This window comes from Phyllobates terribilis, unplaced genomic scaffold, assembly GCF_046119375.1.
Source record: "Phyllobates terribilis strain yellow unplaced genomic scaffold, ASM4611937v1 Scaffold_3__8_contigs__length_932513732, whole genome shotgun sequence".
Classification (NCBI taxonomy): domain Eukaryota; kingdom Metazoa; phylum Chordata; class Amphibia; order Anura; family Dendrobatidae; genus Phyllobates; species Phyllobates terribilis.
In genome coordinates this window covers 916,127,518-916,149,957 of record NW_027362763.1, presented here as the reverse complement: position 1 = coordinate 916,149,957, position 22,440 = coordinate 916,127,518, and the positions used below count along the sequence as shown (strand labels likewise).

The following is a 22,440-nucleotide window of genomic DNA, read 5'->3' as shown; positions in this document are numbered from 1 at the left end:
TTAGTGTGTGACAGCTGTCAATCATAAAAACCCGATATGAATCTGGTATTGCTGTAATCGCACCGACCCGAAGAATAAAGTCGTCTAATCACTTATACCACACGAAGAACGGCGTAAAAAATAAACTCTAGGGTTAGGGTTGTGCTAGGGCTAGGGTTGTATAAGGGTTGGGGTTAGGGTTGTGCTTGTGTTAGGGTTGGCTTAAGGGTTAGGGCTGGGCTAGGGTTAGGGTTGTGATAGGGTTTGGGTTGAGCTAGGGTTAGGGTTGAGCTAGGGCAAAAAACGTTGCTGGGATCGCCTGCCATGCACAAGCGATCCTCGCATGTTTTTTTTTGTGTGTCTAACAAACGTGAAACATGCGGGGGTGGGGACTTGAACATGTCACTCGAGCATCCGTGAAACATGGTGCATACCCGAGTACCTGATGCAAACTCAAGTAGCGCACACTTGCACTCAAGACTAATGACAACTTATTCAATATGATGCCCTAATCATCAAGTTATCAAATTCTGTCGTACCTCTGGGTTCAAAATGTACACTATACCCCTTGATAAAATCCTTGAGGGGTATGGTTTACAAAACAGAGTCAATTGTGGGGGGTTTCCACTATTTAGGCACATCAGGGGCTCCTGAAATGCGACATGACGTTCGCTCTTGATTCCAGCCAATTTTGCGTTCAAAAAGTCACAGAGTGCTCCTTCCCATCTGAACCCTGACATGCGCCCAAACAGTGTATTTTCCCCACATATGGGGTATTGGAGTACTCAGGAGATATTACACAGCAGTTTTTAGGTTCCATTTTCCCCTCTTACCCTTGTGAAAATAAAAAATTTGGGGCTAAAAGATCATTTTTGTGGAAAAAGTTAGATTTTTTTTATTTTCACGGCTCCATGTTATAAACTTCTGTGAAGCACCTGGGAGCTAAGGGTGCTCACCACACATCTAGATAAGTTCCCTGAAGGGTCTAGTTTCCAAAATGGTGTCACTTGTGGGGGGTTTCCACTGTTTAGGCACATCAGGGGCTCTCCAAACACGACATGGCGTCCGCTAATTATTCAAGCAAATTTTACATTCAAAAAGTTAAATGGCGCTCCTTCCCTTCTGAGCCCTGCCATACGCCCAAGCAGTGTTTTTTCCCCACGTATGGGGCATCTGCGTGCTCAGGGGAAATTGCACAACAAATTTTGGGGTCCATTTTTTCCTGTTACCCCTGCAAAAATAAAAAAATTTGGGTCTAAAGTAACATTTTTGTGAAAAAAGTTAAATGTTCATTTTTTTCTTCCCCATTCCAAAAATTCCTGTGAAGCACCTGAAGGGTTAATAAACTTCTTGAATGTGGTTTTGAGCACCTTGAGGGGTGCAGTTTTAAGAATGGTGTCACTTTTTGGTATTTTCTATCATAAAGGCCCCTCAAAGTCACTTCAAATGTGATGTGGTCCCTAAAAAAATGGTTTTGTAAATTTGGTGGAAAAATTAGAAATCGCTGGTTAACTTTTAACCCTTATAGCTTCCTAAAAAAAAAGAAATGTTGGTTCCAAAATTGTGCTGATGTAAAGGAGACATGTGGGAAATGTTATTTATTAACTATTTTGTGATTTAAGGGCATAAAAATTCAAATTTTGAAAATTGCAAAATGTTCAAAATTTTCGCCAAATTTCCAATTATTTCACAAATAAAAGCAAGTGATATCGAAGAAATGTTAGGCTGTGTGCCCACGATGCGTTTTTTAAGCGTTTCCGCAGAGGCAAAAACGCTGCATAAACGCTTAAAAAATGCATGGTAGAAGGCCTGCCATGGTCCCCAATGATAATCCGCATGTGCTATGCACATGCTGCGGAAATTTCCGCTGCGGGTTATTATTGCGGAAAAAAACGCAGCACTACCAATTATTTTGCGGAAGTGCTGCGTTTTCGCTGCCATTGACTTGCATTGAAACGCATGGATTACGCATCACCGCATATGTAGATGCGCATTCCATGCGTTTCAATGTGCGGATGGTACCCGGGTCTAGAGGACAGGAGACTCTCCTCCGGACCTGGGTACCATAGAACCTGTAAAAAAAATAAATAATAAAAAATAAATATATTTACCTTCTGACGGCCCCCGCTGCGCTCGTCCTCCCATGCCGGCAGATCGCGGTGGACTGAAGGACCTGCGCTGACGTCATAGTCATGTGACGGCAGGTCCTTCAGTCCAGTGTACCGCGATCTGCCAGCAGCCAGGAAGGAGCGAAGCAAGACTGCGGGGGCCATCAGAAGGTAAGTATAGATTTATTTTTTTATTTTTAACCATTCTTTAAGGTCACACTATATAAATCCATGCCGTTTGCATGGATTTATATAGTGTGACTGTGGCGCCCCTGAGGGTTCGGTCGCCACAAGGGGGGATACTGCAGCCTGTCAGCAGGTGTAGTGTCTCCTCACCCAGGTAAGCATGGTGCACTGGTCAGGACCCTGAATCTACATTCAACACTACACACTCCTGACCTATGGGAGGCAAGTATGCACCATAGTGCTGCCTCAGCAGGATCACAAGTGAGGGGAACCAAAAGTTAGGGGAACCATGTAGTGGGTGAAGGGTAGAACAGACTTTTAGTTACACACATAGTTTCATATATAATAGCCAGCCATCTTAAGCACAAGGTTCTTTGATTGTGGTCTTTGCAGCTGACAGTGGCCTTGTGTAGGAGCCTGCAGTGTGCTGAAGATACACGGTCCTCGTGCCCTGACCTTGACACGAGGAGCAGGAAGGAGTTAACAGAGTCTCTACCCCGGTCAAGTTCCCTTGCTTGAGAAGGTTGGGAGCCTTAGTGACAGCTCCACAAGCAAAAGGATCCAAGGGAGCATGGACGGAGCGGCGTACGCCGAGCCCTCTTCTCTGGGGGCCGCAGTGATCCGTGAGGAGCAGGGAGAAGCCTTGCGGCTGAGCTAAAAGAACTGTGAGTAAAAACCCTGGAAGACTATCCCTATGGCCTCCGGACTCTTTATTTCCACACTGCACCACACAGCACCTGAGTGACCCAGGACTACTCTCCCCATCCTCCTGTCTCATCTGCCCTGAGGCACAGCTCCGCCTGTGGGGAGTTATGCCATCGCAAGCTGCCACAACACCCGGCCTCAGAGGACTGCTAGCAGCGCTGGTGCCTCATCACCAGACACCGCAGGTGGCGTAGTCGTTAAAACCACTCAAGCCTGAATGCCCTAACATCATTTTTTTAATGTGACGGCCCTGGGCACGGGACGGGTCCGGTCCACGACTGCATCCCCCCTAACATCTGACCCGATTCCGAGTACCCCCACCATCTTCCCAGGGCAGGGCTGCGAGCGTCACATCACTGGCGTAGTCGGCAGGATCTCGTGCCCGCGGCAACGGAGAAGATTGCCCATTGCTACCGGGTACTGCGCGCCTTTTTCCACAGACTGTCGTTTTTCACTTAAAATGGTGCCTGCCCAAGAAGAACGGACGCCATAATGTGCAGAAAGGACAGCGTCTCAGCACCTCCCATCGTGGGTCTGGCTCCCCAATGGCGCCAAAAGTGCAGACCGCCCCTTCCATTAGAGACTGTCCACGGGGTAGTGTCCATCACCCCGGATGGGATGTCCCTGGGAGGGTCCGTCAGCCTGCAGCCCAGGAGCCGCCCCAAAAGGAGGAGGAGACGAGGAGGTGCAGCGATTGTTGTGCGAGTTCCAGCATCGTCACCACGAGCAGTGACGATGGATGCCAGCGGAGACGGAGCCAGATCCCCTCCCTACCTGGGAGCCCCTGCGGTCCCTAGCTATGGACCGGGTAACCTGGCCAGGAAGCAAATGGAGGCGGCTATGCGGAAGCGAGAGGAGCGGCGGCAAAACAGTGAGGCCTTGACCCAGGAGGCGGCTGCCCCAGAAGGAGAGTCCCTGGAGGGTGCCTGTTGCCTAGCATCGGGTGAGTCGGAACCCCTTACCCCGGCCGCGGATCAGGCCGAGCCCCTCCTGGACCTGTGGTCCGAGTGCCAGTTCCCAGGTGCGGTATCCTGGGAGGAAGCCTTCTCCGAGGAGTCCCAAACCGCCGCCGTCGCCGGAGACCTCCGTGGTCTCTCACCTCCCGGTCCAGAGGAACCCGGTTCTGCATGGGGATCCACGGGCCCCAACCCGGACTGGTCCACATACTCGGGCCTGCTGCAGCAACCCCTAATGCCGCTTCCGGCCCCCTCCGTTACCTGCCTGGCGGCAGAAGAGTGGGCCTGGGAAAACCAGGGGAGCGACCTAATGGGCTTCCCCAGGGAGACCCAAGTGGAAGCTCAGAGGAGGAGCGAGTATTGCTCCCAGCTAATCCAGCAGCTGAGTCGGGAGCAGCAGGAACGGGAGCTTCGCTGCGAGCAGCTTCAAGTGCGGGCCAAAACTGCCAAGTCCCGGGCCCGCCAGAAGGAGGCGTCCAAAGCAAGCCCCCGTGAAGAAGGGCAGGTGGTCCGCTTCCACCGTGAGGCAGGATGGGGCTTCATAAGGAGTCCCGGGCTGGAGCGGGACGTCTTCTTTAACCGGCGTGACGTCGAGCCCCAGCTCAAGAAGGGACACCCTGGCCAGAGCCTCACCCCGGGTGATATGGTGACTTTCACCCGCCACCGTGGAGAGCGAGGCTGGTACGCCCTGGATATCCATAAAGTGTCCAAGAGCGAGGCCCCTGCGCGCTCCGCTGCGGAGGACCGGCTAGCCTCTGTCGGGAGGAATGAGCCCTTTCCTCGGCGGGAACCCATGGACTGAGCAGCCCCCGGCTGCTGTTGCAGTTTGAAAGTTTAATTGTTGTGTTTTATATGTTTTACCCCTACTTCTAAAGACATTGGTCCCTGTGGACTATGGCAGGCGGCAGACTTTCTTTGTAAAAAGTTATGCATCTATTTAGGTGCTTCCTATTGGTTTTATGCAAAACCGTGCCTTATCTTCTACCTCAGACCTCAGAAGCAAAACCTGTCTGGAGTGGCACGTTTGGAGGTTCATCACCGGATCTCATGCCTTGCAGCCACCCCAGGGCCCACGTGAGGGTTTAGGACAGGTCCCGCTTGCTACTGAACAGCCTCTTGCTACCTCACTTTAAACAGTCTGCTGCCATTGCCACATGTCTCTTATCTTAATTTTATACTTTTGTATTTTTATACTTTTGTACTTTTGCACTTTTATATCTATGCAACGTTTAAGAAAAGTACCTCCCATAAAGGGAAGATAGTTTTGGTTGTTATAAAAATGTCTTTACCAGGCTTTACTCTCTTTGCAGCCCGCGGATGTGCTGTGTTTTACCAGGGGGGAATGTGGCGCCCCTGAGGGTTCGGTCGCCACAAGGGGGGATACTGCAGCTTGTCAGCAGGTGTAGTGTCTCCTCACCCAGGTAACCATGGTGCACTGGTCAGGACCCTGAATCTACATTCAACACTACACACTCCTGACCTATGGGAGGCAAGTATGCACCATAGTGCTGCCTCAGCAGGATCACAAGTGAGGGGAACCAAAAGTTAGGGGAACCATGTAGTGGGTGAAGGGTAGAACAGACTTTTAGTTACACACATAGTTTCATATATAATAGCCAGCCATCTTAAGCACAAGGTTCTTTGATTGTGGTCTTTGCAGCTGACAGTGGCCTTGTGTAGGAGCCTGCCGTGTGCTGAAGATACACGGTCCTCGTGCCCTGACCTTGACATGAGGAGCGGGAAGGAGTTAACAGAGTCTCTACCCCGGTCAAGTTCCCTTGCTTGAGAAGGTTGGGAGCCTTAGTGACAGCTCCACAAGCAAAAGGATCCCAGGGAGCATGGACGGAGCGGCGTACGCCACCTGTACTCTCCATTCTGGCCCTGCCAGAGGGATTCCTGCTGCAAGAGGGGTACCGGCCCCCGACATCTGACTTTGCCACTTCACGTCTCTGTCAGAGAAGCCCGGTAGGCTACAGTGGATCCCGTCGGGTGACGGGCGGAACGGAATTGCCGCCTTACCTTATATCTGTGTATAGTCCAGAGGGAGACCCAGCCTTTACACGCACACGGACAGGAGAGGTTCAAAGGGGACTATTAGGAACACTCTGAGGGTCCTGATCCAGGCACCTGAAGCACCTGGGTGCGCCGAGCCCTCATCCCTGGTGGCCGCAGTGATCCGTGAGGAGCAGGGAGAAGCCTTGCAGCTGAGCTAAAAGAACTGTGAGTAAAAACCCTGGAAGACTATCCCTATGGCCTCCGGACTCTTTATTTCCACACTGCACCACACAGCACCTGAGTGACCCAGGACTACTCTCCCCATCCTCCTGTCTCATCTGCCCTGAGGCACAGCTCCGCCTGTGGGGAGTTATACCATCGCAAGCTGCCACAACACCCGGCCTTAGATGACTGCTAGCAGCGCTGGTGCCTCATCACCAGACACCGCAGGTGGCGTAGTCGTTAAAACCACTCAAGCCTGAATGCCCTAACCTCATTTTTTTAATGTGACGGCCCTGGGCACGGGACGGGTCCGGTCCACGACTGCATCCCCCCTAACATCTGACCCAGTTCCGAGTACCCCGACCATCTTCCCAGGGCAGGGCTGCGAGCGTCACATGACCAAGTTGACAAGCACTTTCCAAGTAATGCTAAAATCGCTTGGAAAGCGCTTGTCAAGCAACATGCGGAAATGCATGTGAAGAACGCTTCACATCCGCATGTCCCTGGCAGGAAAAACGCATGTACAATCTGCATGCGTTTTTTTCTGCCAGGGAGATGCAGAAACGCTCAGGAAAAATTCGGAGCATTTCTGCATCGTGGGCACACAGCCTTACCACTATCATAAAGTACAATATGTCATGAAAAAACTATTTGTAAAAATTGGCCCCGTCATTAACGTGCAAACCACCCTCAGGGGTGAAGGGGTTAATACAGGAATGGGCCAAGATGGGGGACATTTTTTACAGGAAGGGGCCAGAACCTGAGATATTATTACAAGATGGAGGTCAGGATGTGGGACATTGCTATAGTATAAGGGCCGGGATGGGGAGACATTATTACAGGACAAGTGCCAAGATGGGGACATTATTCCAGGAAGGACAGGGGACAATATTACAGGAAGGGGTCAGGATGGGAGACATTATTCTAAAAAGGGGTCAGGATGGGACATTATTACAGGATGGTGGCCAGAATGGGCATGGGGGACATTATTACAGGACAGGGAACATTATTACAGGAAGGAGCCAGAATGGAGGACATTATTACAGTAATAGGTCAGGCTGGAGGACATTGTTAAAACAAGGGACATTATTACAGGATGGAGTTCAAGATGGGGGACATTTTTACAGGAAGGGTCCTGGACACGGACATTATTACAGGATGGAGGCAAGGATGGGGACATTAATACATGATGGGTGCCAGATTGGGGGGCATTATTTCAGGACAAGGGCCAGGATATGAGACATTATTACATGAAGGAGCCAGGACAGGGGACAATATTACAGGAAGAAGCCAGGATGAAGGACATTATTATAAGATAGTGGACAGGAGTGGGGCATTATTACAGGATGGGGGCCAGGATGGGGAACATTATTGCAAGATGGGGGCCAAGATGGGAGATATTATTACATGATGGGGACTAGGATGGGGGACATTTTTAGAGGAAGAAGTCTGGAGGGGAACATTATTACAGGATGGGGGCCAGCTTGGGGGACATTATTATAGGATGGGCTTCAGGATTGGAGACATTTTTACAGGAAGGTACCCAGAGGGGGACAATATTACAGGATGGGGGCAAGGATGGAGACATTATTGCAGGATGGGGGCCAGGAGGGGTGACAGTATTACATGATGTGGGTCAGGATGGGGGACATTCTAACAGGACAAAGGCTAGGTTAGGACGTTACAGTGCCAGAATGGGGGACAATATTACAGGAAGGGAGACATTATTACATGCTGGGGGCTTGGATGGGGAACATTATTACAGGAAGGGGCCATGACAGGGGACAATATTACAGAAAGGAGCCAGGATGAGGGACATTATTACAGGATAGGGGCCAGGAGAGTGACATTATTATAGGACGGGGGACAATATTATAAGATAGGGGCCAATATAGGGGATATCATTACAGGTAAGTGCCAGGATGGGTTACAATTAGTGTTGAGCGATACCTTCCGATATCAGGAAATATCGTATCGGATTGGATCGGGCCGATACCCAAAAAGTATCGGATATCGCCGATTCCGATACCGGAAACCAATGCAAGTCAATGGGACACAAATATCGGAATGAAAATAAACCCTTTCTTTCCTTGTAGGTTAATTCTACATGAAGTAAAACAACTAAGAATAATGTAGAATGACATGAAAAGCCGGCAATTCATCAGCGGCATACACCGGTACCCGACAATTTACAACAGAAAGAATAGAGCATCACACATAGATTAGATAGATAGAAACATGTCAGTCACATATATAATAAGTACAGTGACAGTGTTGCTTACTGTACTTGTCATTTAGTGTAAAGGATTTATTAAAAAAAATATTAGTGTTTTCGTGCACCGTCTCTTTAAAAAAGCCGGCCGGCAATTCAGCAGCGGTACCCGACAATTTATAACAGAAAGAATAGAGAATCACACATAGATTAGATAGATAGAAACATGTCAGTCACATATATATGAAGTACAGTGACAGTGTTGCTTACTGTACTTGTCATTTAGTGTAAAGGATTTATTTAAAAAAATAATAGTGTTTTCATGCACCGTCTCTTTAAGAAAGCCGGCCGGCAATTCAGCATCTGTACCCGACAATTTATAACAGAAAGAATAGAGCTTCACACATAGATTAGATAGATAGAAACATGTCAGCCACATATATAAGAAGTACAGTGATAGTGTTGCTTACTGTACTTGTCATTTAGTGTAAAGGATTTATTTAAAAAAATAATAGTGTTTTCATGCACCGTCTCTTTAAGAAAGCCGGCCGGCAATTCAGCATCTGTACCCAACAATTTATAACAGAAAGAATAGAGAATCACACATAGATTAGATAGATAGAAACATGTCAGTCACATATATAATAAGTACAGTGATAGTGTTGATTACTGTACTTGTCATTTAGTGTTAAAATAAAGGATTTATTTAAAAAAAAATTGGCGTGGGGTTCCCCTTAATTTTAGGCTCTAGCGGAGGTTAAGCAGACAGCTGGGGCAAATGTTTGAAGCCTGGGAAGGGGGTAATACCTACGGAGCTTCCCAGGCTACTAATATCAGCCCCCAGCTGAATACCTAGCCTTTACTAGCTATTAAAATGGGGGAACCCCCCAAAAAAAATAACGTGGGGTCCCCCCTAATTTAATAGCTAGCACAGGCTAGGCAGACAGCTGGGGGCTGATATTAATAGCCCAGGAAGGGTGCCATGAATATTGGCCCCCTCCCAGGCTAGAAACACCAGTCGTCAGCCGCCCCAGAAATGGCGCATCCATAGGATGCGCCTATTCTGGCACTTAGCCTCGCTCTTCCACACTGCCCTGGTGCGGTGGCAGGGGGTAATAGTGGTGGGGTTCATGTCAGCGCCAGCTGCCATGAAGCCCAGGTTAGTAATGATGGGCGTCTATAAGACACCCCCATTACTAACCTACAAAGTGTTAAAAAGAAAAAACACACTACACCCAGAAAAAAATAATTTATTTGAAATAAAACACACAATTTTATTTAATTCTTAGTTTACTAAAAATAATAGTTACCTGTCCACGTTCCTGCGCTGATCTCCCATGCACAGCTGTCACATCTGGAGATGGTGACAGCTGTGCATGGCTGCTGTAAGCTCACGCTGCCAGGAACACGTCCGCTCCCGGCAGCGGGAGCCACTGACTGAGGTCACCGGAGTGAATTCAGGCAGCGCAGCTCCGGAGACCTCCTTTACGGCACTGCTGTACCGTGGGAATTTCTCACGATACAGCAGGGCCGTAAAGGAGCTAACCGGAGCAGCGCTGCCTGAACTCCGGTGAACCCTTACGGCCCCGTCATTCTAGCGGCGGCAGCGGTTCAGAGCGGTCACAGTTTATGTGGCTGCTCTGAACTGGAGATCTTCGTGGGACACTCGTGGACTGCTACGGAGGGGTAAGGATAAGGTTGTGGTTTATTATTTTATATTTTATTACAGGAGATCGATGGCTTCGGGGAATTAGGTGTCTTGGTGAGTATAGGTGTAATTTTTTATTTTTTACTTTATTTTAGGTGGCGATCGGCGGGGACAGGTAATGTATAAACTAATTTATTTTAGGTAACCACTGGCCACCAATGACATGTATTTAACATTTATTGGGGACACAGTAGGGCAATTTAAATAGCAGGATCAGTCTGATGGGAACTACTGCTCCCATCGAGCTGATCCTGCTGGCAGGAGTGGACGGGGGACAGACATAGGCCGATGGGAGTAGTAGTGTCACATCGGCCTATGTCTGCCTGCACGCACACACCCGCACAGACACCGCACACACCCGCACACATCGCACAGACACCGCGCACACCCGCACAAACATTGCGCACACACCCCGCACACACACCCCGCACACACACTAATCATGACGGGCTGATGGTCTGGGAGGTGAGGCTGACCTGTGCGGCCGTGGGAAAGTTCATGTGAGTTCATGCAGTCAAGCATGAACTCACATGAACCCTCTGAGGGCAACGCGGCGACTTCAAATGAACAGCTGATCGGCATCAGCTGATACCTCAGCTGTTCATTTGAAATAACCGGCGGGAAAGCGCAGCACAGAACGGGAAAGCCGGCGGTGAAGTCTTTTCACTGCCGGCTTCCCCGCCCGGGTACTTCACTCCCCGCTCCTTGGAGCTGCGCTCCCCGCCCGGTCCTAACTTACGATCGGGATGGGAGGTGGCGAGGGGAGCGGAGGATCGGGGTGGGAGGCTGCGGGGAAGCAGTATGGGGCTGTGTGATTGTTTAAAAGCCGGCGGCTTTATACCGCCCGCCGGCTTTTAAACAATCAGGAGAATTCTCCCCCGCTGGGATGGCATTCTGATGACAGGCTGGATCGCGCTGCCATCCAATTTGTCATCCTTCACAGACACTGCAGAGCGCAGGCATTATGGGAACTTCCGATTCCGGTATCCGATATTGTAAAAGTATCGGAATTAAGTATCGGAATTCCGATACCGCGAATATCGGCCGATACCCGATATTACAGTATCGGAATGCTCAACACTAGTTACAATATTACAGGAGGTGGCTAGGTTGGGGAACAATATTACAGGAAAGGACCCGGACAGGGGACAATATTACAGAAAGGAGCCAGGATGGGGACTTTATTACACAATAGTAGCCAGGACAGGGACATTATCTTAGGATGGGAGCTAGGACTAGGGATATTATTATTGGATAAAGGCCAATACATTATTTTAGGAAGGTGTCAGGATGGGAGACATTGTTACAGGATAGGGGTTAGGATGGAGGACATCATTACAGGATATGGATAAGATGGAGGACATTATTACAGAATAGGGGCCAGGACGCAGGACATTAGAGGACAGGAGAACATTATTACAGAATGAGGACCAGGACAGGGGACATCATTACAGGAAGGGACAAGGATTGGGGACATTATTTTAATAATTATTAGAATAGCACAAAAATGATAATTATTACCAAGGGTAATAATGTAAAGCTACCTAAAGACAGAGAATCCAGTCAGCCACAACCTATTGTAAAGATCATAAAAATTAGCACTAAATAAAAAGGCCCATTTCTCTTGAACTCTATGGCAGATTTGAAAAAAAAAAAAGAAAACAAAAAACCATAATACTCAGAAGAGCAGAAGGAATAAGATAAGAGCAAAAACTGCTCACTTCTGACCTGGTGACAAGTCCTCTTTAATAATAACCTAATATACAGTATTTTCTCTATATAGAAACATATATTATTGGACAATCTATTAATGTTCTTTTAATTGCCATCTATTCAGTATTCTCATCAGCTCTTTACCCTCGCGTACAATATTATAATGACGTAAGTGTGGGATGTTTCTTGGTTACTTTCTGTAGTCCAATTAATTGAAAGAAAAGCTCAATGAAATGACACAACATTCAATGAATTATTAAAAATAAATTCTGACAAAAGGATTTTATAACAAAGCTGCTGAATCTGGAAAATATGTGAAAGAATCAAAAGCCTTAGTATGGTTAAGCATAATAGTGATGATAGGTTTAAGGCTATTCGGTGGATAATGAAACCGCAGACAGTATTATAATGGTTTGCTTTACTTCCAAAGAAATTTACTTGATTTTTTTTTTATTTAACTATTTTGGTAAGGGGCACTGTTTATTCAGAAAGTGACCAATTGTAGATATAACACTACACTAACGTTGTAGTGTTATATCTACAATTAAATGCCCGTTAATCAGCATTGCTTGGTTGGGATGTGTCTTCATATAATTGAGCCTGAGCCATGTGGGAAGCAGGTGAAAATATTTATAGCCGGAGACTCTGACTTAAGGTCTGCTGAACTCTGCACACACTCATTTGTATGCAAAATTGCTTCTAAAGCCTCATTTACTGCTAATCAAGTCATATTTGAGAAATATGAGGGGAGATGGACTCAATAATTTGCAGATAATTCATGTTTATATATTGACAATAGAAAACCATCCCTATCTATTTAATTGGCAGATAAGCCCTTGCAGAGTTTGCATATTAATATGGCCTGAACTGATCCCTTTATCCTCTTTTAAGGAATATTATGCAGAACGGGTGCAGCATCTGCAAAGTGTGGCGGAACAAAATAAATACATTTTCATTAAGGAGCTTGAACAAACAATTTATATTCAGGACTCTTCTAGAGATTGTTCATTTTTTCCAAACCCTGTTCTAAAAAGGGCCTCTGTGAAAATAAGTTCACCCTGTTAATGGGCTCCCAGGGACCAGCTGTAATGTGCTAAGGAATACAGCTGCTTAAAGAGGTTGTCCACTACTTTAACATTAATGGCCTTTCTTAAGATAGGTCATCAATGTCTGATCGGTCAGGGTCCAACACCCAGCACCCACCCAATCAGCTGTTTTCAATGCTGCTGGAAGTGCTCAGTTATGGAGCTGCTCTGTCTACTGATAGTGGCAGCAGCTGAGTACAGTACATCCATCCCCTATTGATTTGGATAGGGGGTGGATGTGCAGTACCTGGTCGCAGTCACTCTCAGTAGACAGAGCAGCTCCATAACTGAGCACTCCCGGCAGCCGCCGCCACCGAGAACAGCTGATCGGCCGGGTGCCAAGTGTCGTAAGCCCACCAATCAGACATTGATGACCTATCCTAGGGATAGGTTGTCAATGTTAAAGTGGTGGACAACCTCTTTAACTTCAGTTCTCCTGCAGTGCCACCACAGGAGAAACTGATCACTGCACAACTCCCAAATAAATAAATAGGATGTCCTGTTTTTGGATTCACTTAGTGGGTTAGCTGGAGAAAGACAGTTTAACTTTTATGATGATCCCAAATTATCTTTTAGAGCATGTGCACACAATCTTTTAGGGCATGTGCACACAATATCTTTTTCAGATGGGTATGCTCCATAACCAGTCTGAAAAAACACTACATGAATGCTAGAATGAACATATGCACTGCAATGTAAAATTGATTTGTTGTGCAAATGTGCAGTGACTCGCCCCCTTGGGCCGTGGGGTACCCGGAACCGGGCCTTCTGGTGTACGGTGCTGATGGGGGTAGTAGTGGCAACCCGGTCCCATGGCTCAGGGTGGTCAGACCAAATGGCAGAAGTCTATTTATCAGTGTTTTGAATGTCCGACTACGCCACCCGTGGATTGCGGTCAGGGATGACCGCCGCTGCAAGGCAGACCGCTGAGGCTGGTGTTGGTGTGCAGCATAGGGATAGGATAACTCCCCACGGGAAGAGTGTAGCCTCAGGGCAGTGTAGGTGAATGCTGGGGGTGATGGTGCAGGCGCAGCATAAATCACACAGAGTCCAATGGTGCAGTTCAGGCCTTTTACTCACAGTTGATATCCAAGTCACTTCTGACAGCAATGACTGCCCAAGCCGTGCAGCGTCCACCAGGTGAGGGGCTCGGTCAACCCCCAGGCAGTTCAGGAGTGTGGCACAGGACCCCCTTCTGTCCTTTCTCTGGCCTCTCGTGCCCCACCAGTGACCACGCTTCTGTCCAGCTGCCTCGAGCCTTCTCTGGTAAAACTTGGCACCAGTTTCCCTGACCCTATGTGGTGCTTTCCTAGCGGGTGTAGCAGGGGGTCGCACCAATAGATGATCACGACCTTCTGCGGCCTGACCCTTCACCCGATATAACGCGGGCTTGCAACGGTTGCTGTCTGTTCTGCTCTCTTAGGGTCCCTTCTGCCTTCTTGTTTTTGGAGCCTTTCTACTCCTCTGTCTCTCCTCTTTCCTTCCTTCTCCTTCTCCTCTTCTCCTCTCTGGCCCCGGCCTTCTCTCCAGGCCTGCCTCGTGGAGCTGAGCTCAGGCTGAGCCACAGCTCCCTGTCAGCTCTGCCTGAGCTGCTACTCTGCTCTGCTTCTTCTGAACACTGACTGAAGATGGCTCCCCCCTTTTATCTGCTTCTCTGTGCTGAGCTCAGGTGACCTGCACCCAATGAGCTCCTTCCTATGCTCCAGAAACCGTCCCCTACTGCTCCTACATCACTGGGTTCTCTCCCCCCTCCCCACTCCAGCCAGGGACATGGTCAGTTGTGCCTGCATAAATGGGAGCACTGTCGAGCTGTCCCCCGGAAATGGGGTGAGTGTGTGTATGCAGCTACTGAGCCCTGATCCACACTCCATCCTTACCTGGGAGTGGAATATCACACTTCTGGTTGAGGTGCAATACCCCTGTAGCAACCGAACCCTCGGGGCGCTATATGCAGTATTCTGAGCTTCTTTTAGAAGAAGTGACCTAACCATTCCTCAGGCCACTCACAATTTTATATAGTACAAGTATTAAATCTAAAAAAATGCCGGCGGCAAAGAGTTAAAAGAAGCGATTGTAAAGTCATTAAAAAAAAGGATGCTTTTAGGATAAACTCTACCGGCGTTTCACTGAAGTGTCTTCTGCTTCAAAAATTTGGCGGGTACACCGGCATCTGAATGACATTGTGTCCATATATCCTAATAAGGTATTTGTAAATGGGTTTTGCAAACAAAAAAAATCTTTACGTGACGTCACCACTCTTTTTTTCTTTTTGTTGGTTGGGAAGGGTTACTGCAGCAGATCGCTACAAAGACAGAATAAAAGCTGATATCCAACATGCTAAGGTTGCTGAGAATAGACTAATCAGAGGGCTGTGAGTGTGTACTAATGAATTCCAACTTTCCTGCAGCCTCTCACAGCTTGACACTGATGAAGAAAAATGAGGACTTTTCATATTCTCCTTGTGTGAATTTTTTCGCATTTTTCAGAAGCCGCTCCGGCTAGATTCAGAGAGCTGTCATAGGCGACAAATGAAGCTGTTTGTTTTTATTTCTTTTCTAACAAGATAAAAAGCAATGTGTGTTCAGAAAAAAACCCTCTAAACAAAATTGGATTTTGTACAGATCATGATATTAGCTGAGAAAACATATAAACCACGCTAGTATAGATTATGCATGAGTGAGCGCAAAATGCATCCAGGGAGAAGGAACAGAAATGTCAAATGTACAAAGTGTTGATGACATAAATTGCTAAATCAGGGGATTTTATTGTGTATAGATTTATTAAGCAGCAATCTTGCCTTGTCGGGAGAATATACGTCCCTTCACACCGTGTCTTAAGTGTGCTGTTTTTTTAGTTGATTCAGACAGAATTGCCGTTTATCCACTCACCATTGGATTGGTATGAAAGTTGTGTATGGGCTTAAGCTGGACATATACATAATATTAATGTCAGGTAAACAGGATGATTTTGGTGGTCCAAGCCGATCATTTGCGTATGGGATCTCTCACCTTCCCCCAGATATAAGAAAGAAGGATTGGGCAGATGTATTTCACCATGCACGATTGCTTTATTCTCAAGGCAGATATGTTGCTACCGGAGATGTTTGGCAGAAAGTTTTTTTCCTCTCACCATTCAGTACATGCACGATTGGTAAAGCTGAGCATGCATTTGTATTGTATTGTATTTTAAATCATTTTACTTGGGCCCTGCACAATTCTAAAAAGTGGGTGAGGCTTATTAGGGCAACCATTGCCAACCTTAGCCCAGCTTTTTAACTATAATTTATGTTGAAAACTGACAAAATGATAAACGAAATCTACATTTGCTCCTAGACTTGCTATTAGTTGGAAAAGATTTTTTTTTCAGTGCACTGGCAGGCAGTAGATGTGCCATTATTATAAAGAGGCATGTCTCTTAACTTGGTGCATCTAACTCTAGCGGGCGTTTGATTAAGACTGCCATATAAAACTATGTTTCCGTGGTTTCTGTATTCACTATGGAAGCCATTAATGCAATGCTTCCATTCATTACGGGAACTTCACTCTACACTGTGCGCAGGACTCTAGATCCATTTTGGATGCCTCTACCTAACTTGCAATGTGGACCACCGAAGATCTATGCTACAACGTCCAACAATATAGATTGTCTATAGAACGTCTAACAATATAAAAATACATATTAAGAATAATTATTCACTTCTCACTGCTACTTCCAGTTAGACAGTATACAGGGAACTATAACACAGTGCCATTCAAATCAAGTTGTATGTTCGAAGGTGCAAAAAAAGGGAAAATATTGGAAGCTGCCTCTGTGTTTTACTAGCTACAATTCCTTTATTGGAGGTGGTCTTGGCAGTCAGACTTCCACCTCTAGTAAGTTATATGCCGTATATTCCATAACTTAAGACAGAAAACCAATTTATTTTACATTTGGGCAAAGTAATATCATTTTGTTATATTCAGTTCAAAATAAATTTCAAAATATTATTTGTTTAAAATTCTATTAATTAGTCAATACGTTGTCATATATTTGTTGCTTAAGAACCTAACATATTGTTGTTAATCTTAATGCCATCTGTTCCAGTCACTGAATAGATAAAATTGCATTTTATAATACTGACAGTCATTTCATGTCGCTTACTTGTATGGTATGTGCTTGCTGCCATTGACCAGAGCAAGAATGACATTGCCGAGTGCTGACAGAGAGAGACACAAGCCCGTGCTGCTATCTCTATTTTTACTCTGCACCTTCACGCAGCTTCCCAAATCAATAAGATGCAATCGACTGCGACCTCCCGACACTGCCAAGAGAAAGGAAGGCAGGTTAACCTTTAAGAACTGTTGCACGCTCCAATATATTATGATACAGTGTCATTACAATTTTTGCACTCACAGCATTAATACTACAGGGAGAATGTTACATAAATGAAATACTGGACTAAGAGAGCCCTGAAAACTGTCCCAAGTGACAGGTACCAGATGTATACAAGTATTACTAAGAATATATTTAAAAATGCCTCCTTTTAAATGAAAAAATATCATCAGAAAATGACCTATTGTTTATATCAGGTTTTTGTGTTACATGTATTTTTTATCTCTTTCTTGGCAATGTTTTTTTCACTTTACAATTTAAAAAAAATAGTAATCTTGTAATTTTTGGAATTTTTACATTGACCACTGGGAGTTTTTAGACTCATACTTCCTTGTATCCAGCAAGGCTCCACATTACCAGAGATGGGATTATAATGACAAGTAATACCTCACACAGCTCATTAGACACTTCAATACAAAAGTCGTTTGAGATCAGACCATTGTGGCTATGTACATGTGTTGTTTCTTGAAATAATCAGAAGTTAAAGTCTAAAAAATTCCCAGTGGCCAGTGTGAAAATTGTAAGCGTTTTATTTTTCATTTTTAATACAGATTGTGTTATGGGGAAAAAATAAACATTGCTAAATATTTGTAAAAAAAATATATGAAACACAAAAATAACCTGATTTAAACAATTGTTCATTTTCTGATGATACACTCCATTTAAGATCATCTACTCTCCAACTGTATGAGCTTGTAGTGTAACACATGTATGAACTGAACTATTGAGAACACTGCCCAAATAGTGGGAATGGAAAATGGTCAGAGACTATTTGTCTACATACAGGGTGGTCGAAAAGTAGGTGGACAGAAAGTGTAATAAGGTTATGAAGGGGGAGATTTATCAAACACTAAATTGCAACATCCTCCTATAAACCATGAATTAGACGTGGACGTTAAGCTTTCCACCCAATAGATTTCAGGATTCGCATGATAGAAGCTCGTGAAATTCCCAATTCCAAAGAGGCTCTTCTGGTGGACTTTTTTGGACTCTGAACAAATGTTTCAGCAACAAGTTGTTTATTATCTTCTGTACAGACTGTTTTGGGTTGACCAGTTTTTGAAGAGCATTAAGGATTGAGCCAGTGGCATTGAATTTGTCACGAATGCGGTAAATGGTTTGTCTCTTTGGGGCTTGATTACCAAATGTTTCAACCCAATTTGCTCTAACGGTTTCAGCATTTTGAGATTTCCAATACTCTGTTAAAATCCATTTTCTTTGATCTGTATTTAAATTATTTGCCATTATGTGTTATCTGAATTATCTGAAAAGAAAACAGATTTGGGGGAGTTCTATCTGGGAAACTGGCTCAGTTGCCCTTAGCAACCAATCAGATTCCACCTTTCATTTTCCAAAGAGTCTGTGAGGAATGAAAAGTGGAATCTGATTGCTTGCTAAGGGCAACTGAGCCAGTTTCACTTTACACCATGTTTGATAAATCTCCCCCTTGATAACCTTATTACACTTTCTGTCCACCTACTTTTGGACCACCCTGTATATTGCTAAATAGCATCTTTCAGACACTTGGAAAGACAGTGCAGCTAAGTGACTGTACACAAGTTCCCTTGCTATGCTGCCATCTGCCTATACCATAAAGCTAATACCATTATCTAGCTGGGGTGCATTGTTGCACTATTTCTTATGTGATCAGAGCAAATCTTGATACAGCATTCATATCTGCACAGCAATACATTCAGATAAAGCCTCGTCCATTTAACATAGTTTGGGCACTAAAAGTGAACTAAATTTGATTTTACTCCCTCAAAGATGTGAATTGCGCTTAATTCAATATGCAAATATATAGACATATACTTTACTTAAGATGGATACATCAAAGATGTGTAAAAGTAAAAGCCAAATCTCTTACCATCACCCTAACACAGAAAATCTGCTATGAATGTCATATTGTTATTCATGCAGGTATTACGTAAAATTATCGCTTCACTTTTCCACTTTTCATAAAATGGTTTATTTGTGCTAAACTCATCATTCATGGTTTTCTCTATCGAGTAGGGTCTACAGAACATGACTCTGTCATTCCAGAGTTAGATGGAAACAAATAATTCTTCTGCTTTCTTCTTGTTCTTGGCTGTCATCAATCAACTGGAAAATAAATCCATCCAACACAGAGCTGAGCATGAATTCTTACTGTTCCTTTCAGTTAAAATTGCTTTTGTTCAAATCTTCTAGTCTTTGGTTACGTCTTGTCACTTTCGATCAACCTCGGCTCACATGTTGGGCTCTTACTACATGCTGATTTCATATCTTGTTGAATTCCGCTGACCTGTCATTGACTGTCTGTTACTGTCATTGGATAGGGTTTTTTTGGTATAATATAGGTAATACACTATGCAATAAAAAATATTAAAAACTGAGAGTCCTCAGTGGTTGATACCTTTTAATGGCTAACTGAACAGATGGTGACAAATAGCAGCTTTCCAGACTACTCAGGTCTCTTCATCAGGCGTAGTTTTTTCATATCTGATAAAACTGTCTCTGATGAAGAGATCTGAGTAGTCTGGAAATCTTGCTATTTTTCACCATCTTTTCAGTTAGCCATTAGTAATAATAATAATTTTATTTCTATAGCGCCAACATATTAGGCAGCACTTTACATTTTAGAGGGGACTTGTACAGACAATATCAGACATTATAGAGTAATACATAACTCAGATACCAAGAAGAGTGCGGGCCCTGTTCGCAAGCTTACAATCAATGAATTAAAAGGTATCAACCACTGAGGACTCTCAGTTTATAATATTTTTCTATCTACTGGCTAACAGGATACAAAGATATATTTTTTAATTATGTTGGCTAAATTGTTTGCAGATGTAGAAATCTCACCCTGCTTAAATTCGCCAGTGGTGGCGGTGTCAGAAGCAGGGACTGTGGAGGCGGTGACTGAAGATGTGAGCGTGAGGTACAGAAGCTGAGGTCACTTCTTCACTTCCCATGAAACAGGACGTCATCAGGGGACGGCGGTGAAGGTAGCTGTGGTTGGCGACTGCTACACCTCCTTCTGATCATGTCCCGTTTCAGAGGGTTTCATAGAAGTTAAGGGTAAGTGAATGCAGGGCCGTTCTCCAGTGACGACCCGTTTGAGACTCCCCTCAAACGAAATGTCACAGGATGTACCGTAAATAAAAAAAGCACACGTAGGGAGTATCTGTATAGGGAGAACAGAAAGGAATTTTATTAATAAAGCAAATAACCAAAGTCGTTATGACAAAGATATATATTTTTAAAGAGCTCTATAGGTACTCTATATACTGTATGTCATTTTATTCAGTCTCACTGATATTGATGCTTATATTCTTTGTATCTGGTGGGTATCTGATGTTTGGTTTTCCTTTCATGGTGCAGGATATCGGATCCTTCTTTTTTCAAAAAAGTGCATAGATGGTCTAATTCTAGACTGCAGATTTTTAATAGTATTCATTATTGCTTCAAAATGGATGGAATTATGAACAAGTACAAAATGTATGACGAAGACCTAAGCCATTAAAGGCCTAAACTTATTAGCAATTTTTGACTCATAGTTAGTGTTGAGCATTCCGATACTGAAATATCGGGTATCGGCCGATATTCACTGTATCGGAATTCCGATACTTAATTCCGATACTTTTATAATATCGAATACCGGAATCGGAAGTTCCCATAATGCCTGCGCTCTGCAGTGTCTCTGAAGGATGACAAGCTGGATGGCAGCGCTCAGCTGCGATCCAGCTTGTCATCAGAATGCCATCCCAGCGTGGGAGAATTCTCCTGATTGTTTAAAAGCCGGCGCGCGGTAAAAAGCCGCCGGCTTTTAAACAATCACGCAGCCCCATACTGCTTCCCCGCAGCCTACCACCCCGATCCTCCGCTCCCCTCGCCACCTCCCATCCCGATCGTAAATTAGGACCGGGCGGGGAGCGCAGCACCAAGGAGCGAAGGACCCGGGCGGGGAAGCCGGCAGTGAAAAGACTTCACCGCCGGCTTTCCCGTTCTGTGCTGCGCTTTCCCGCCGGTTATTTCAAATGAACAGCTGAGGTATCAGGTGATGCCGATCAGCTGTTCATTTGAAGTAGCCGCGGTGCCCTCAGAGGGTTCATGTGAGTTCATGCTTGACTGCATGAACTCACATCAACTTTCCCACGGCCGCACAGGTCAGCCTCACCTCCCGGACCCGTCATGATTAGTGTGTGCGGGGTGTGTGTGTGTGCGGGGTGTGTGTGCGGGTGTGTGTGCGGGGTGTGTGTGTGCGGGTGTGTGTGCGGGCAGACATAGGCCGATGTGACACTACTACTCCCATCGGCCTATGTCTGTCCCCCGTCCACTCCTGCCAGCAGGATCAGCTCGATGGGAGCAGTAGTTCCCATCAGCCTGATCCTGCTATTTAAATTGCCCTACTGTGTCCCCAATAAATGTTAAATACATGTCATTGGTGGCCAGTGGTTACCTAAAAGAAATTAGTTCATACATTACCTGTCCCCGCCGATCGCCACCTAAAATAAAGTAAAAAATAAAAAACTACACCTATACTCACCTAGACACCTAATTCCCCGAAGCCATCGATCTCCTGTAATAAAATATAAAATAATAAACCACAACCTTATCCTTACCCCTCCGTAGTAGTCCACGAGTGTCCCACGAAGATCTCCAGTTCAGAGCAGCCACATAGAATGTGACCGCTCTGAACCGCTGCCGCCGCTAGAATGACGGGGCCGTAAGGGTTCACCGGAGTTCAAGCAGCGCTGCTCCGGTTAGCTCCTTTACGGCACTGCTGTATCGTGAGAAATTCCCACGGTACAGCACTGCCGTAAAGGAGGTCTCCGGAGCTGCGCTGCCTGAATGCACTCCGGTGACCTCAGTCAGTGGCTCCCGCTGCCGGGAGCGGACGTGTTCCCGGCAGCGTGAGCTTACAGCAGCCATGCACAGCTGTCACCATCTCCAGATGTGACAGCTGTGCATGGGAGATCAGCGCAGGAACGTGGACAGGTAACTATTTTTTTTTTAGTAAACTAAGAATTAAATAAAATGGTGTTTTATTTCAAATAAATTATTTTTTTCTGGGTGTAGTGTGTTTTTTCTTTTTAACACTTTGTAGGTTAGTAATGGGGGTGTCATATAGACGGCCATCATTACTAACCTGGGCTTCATGGCAGCTGGCGCTGACATGAACCCCACCACTATTACCCCCTGCCACCGCACCAGGGCA

General features: G+C 45.5%; 1 protein-coding gene across 4 annotated transcripts in view; it reads right to left on the bottom strand.

Annotated features, from left to right (window-relative positions):
- KIF26B (kinesin family member 26B) overlaps positions 1–22,440 on the bottom strand; it is a 607,348-nt gene that overhangs the window by 63,457 nt on the left and 521,451 nt on the right. For all 4 annotated transcript variants that reach the window (XM_073672795.1, XM_073672796.1, XM_073672797.1 and 1 more), the window contains one exon: positions 17,010–17,169. In XM_073672795.1, coding sequence (XP_073528896.1) covers positions 17,010–17,169 — 160 coding nt within the window. The remainder of the gene's footprint in view (positions 1–17,009; positions 17,170–22,440) is intronic.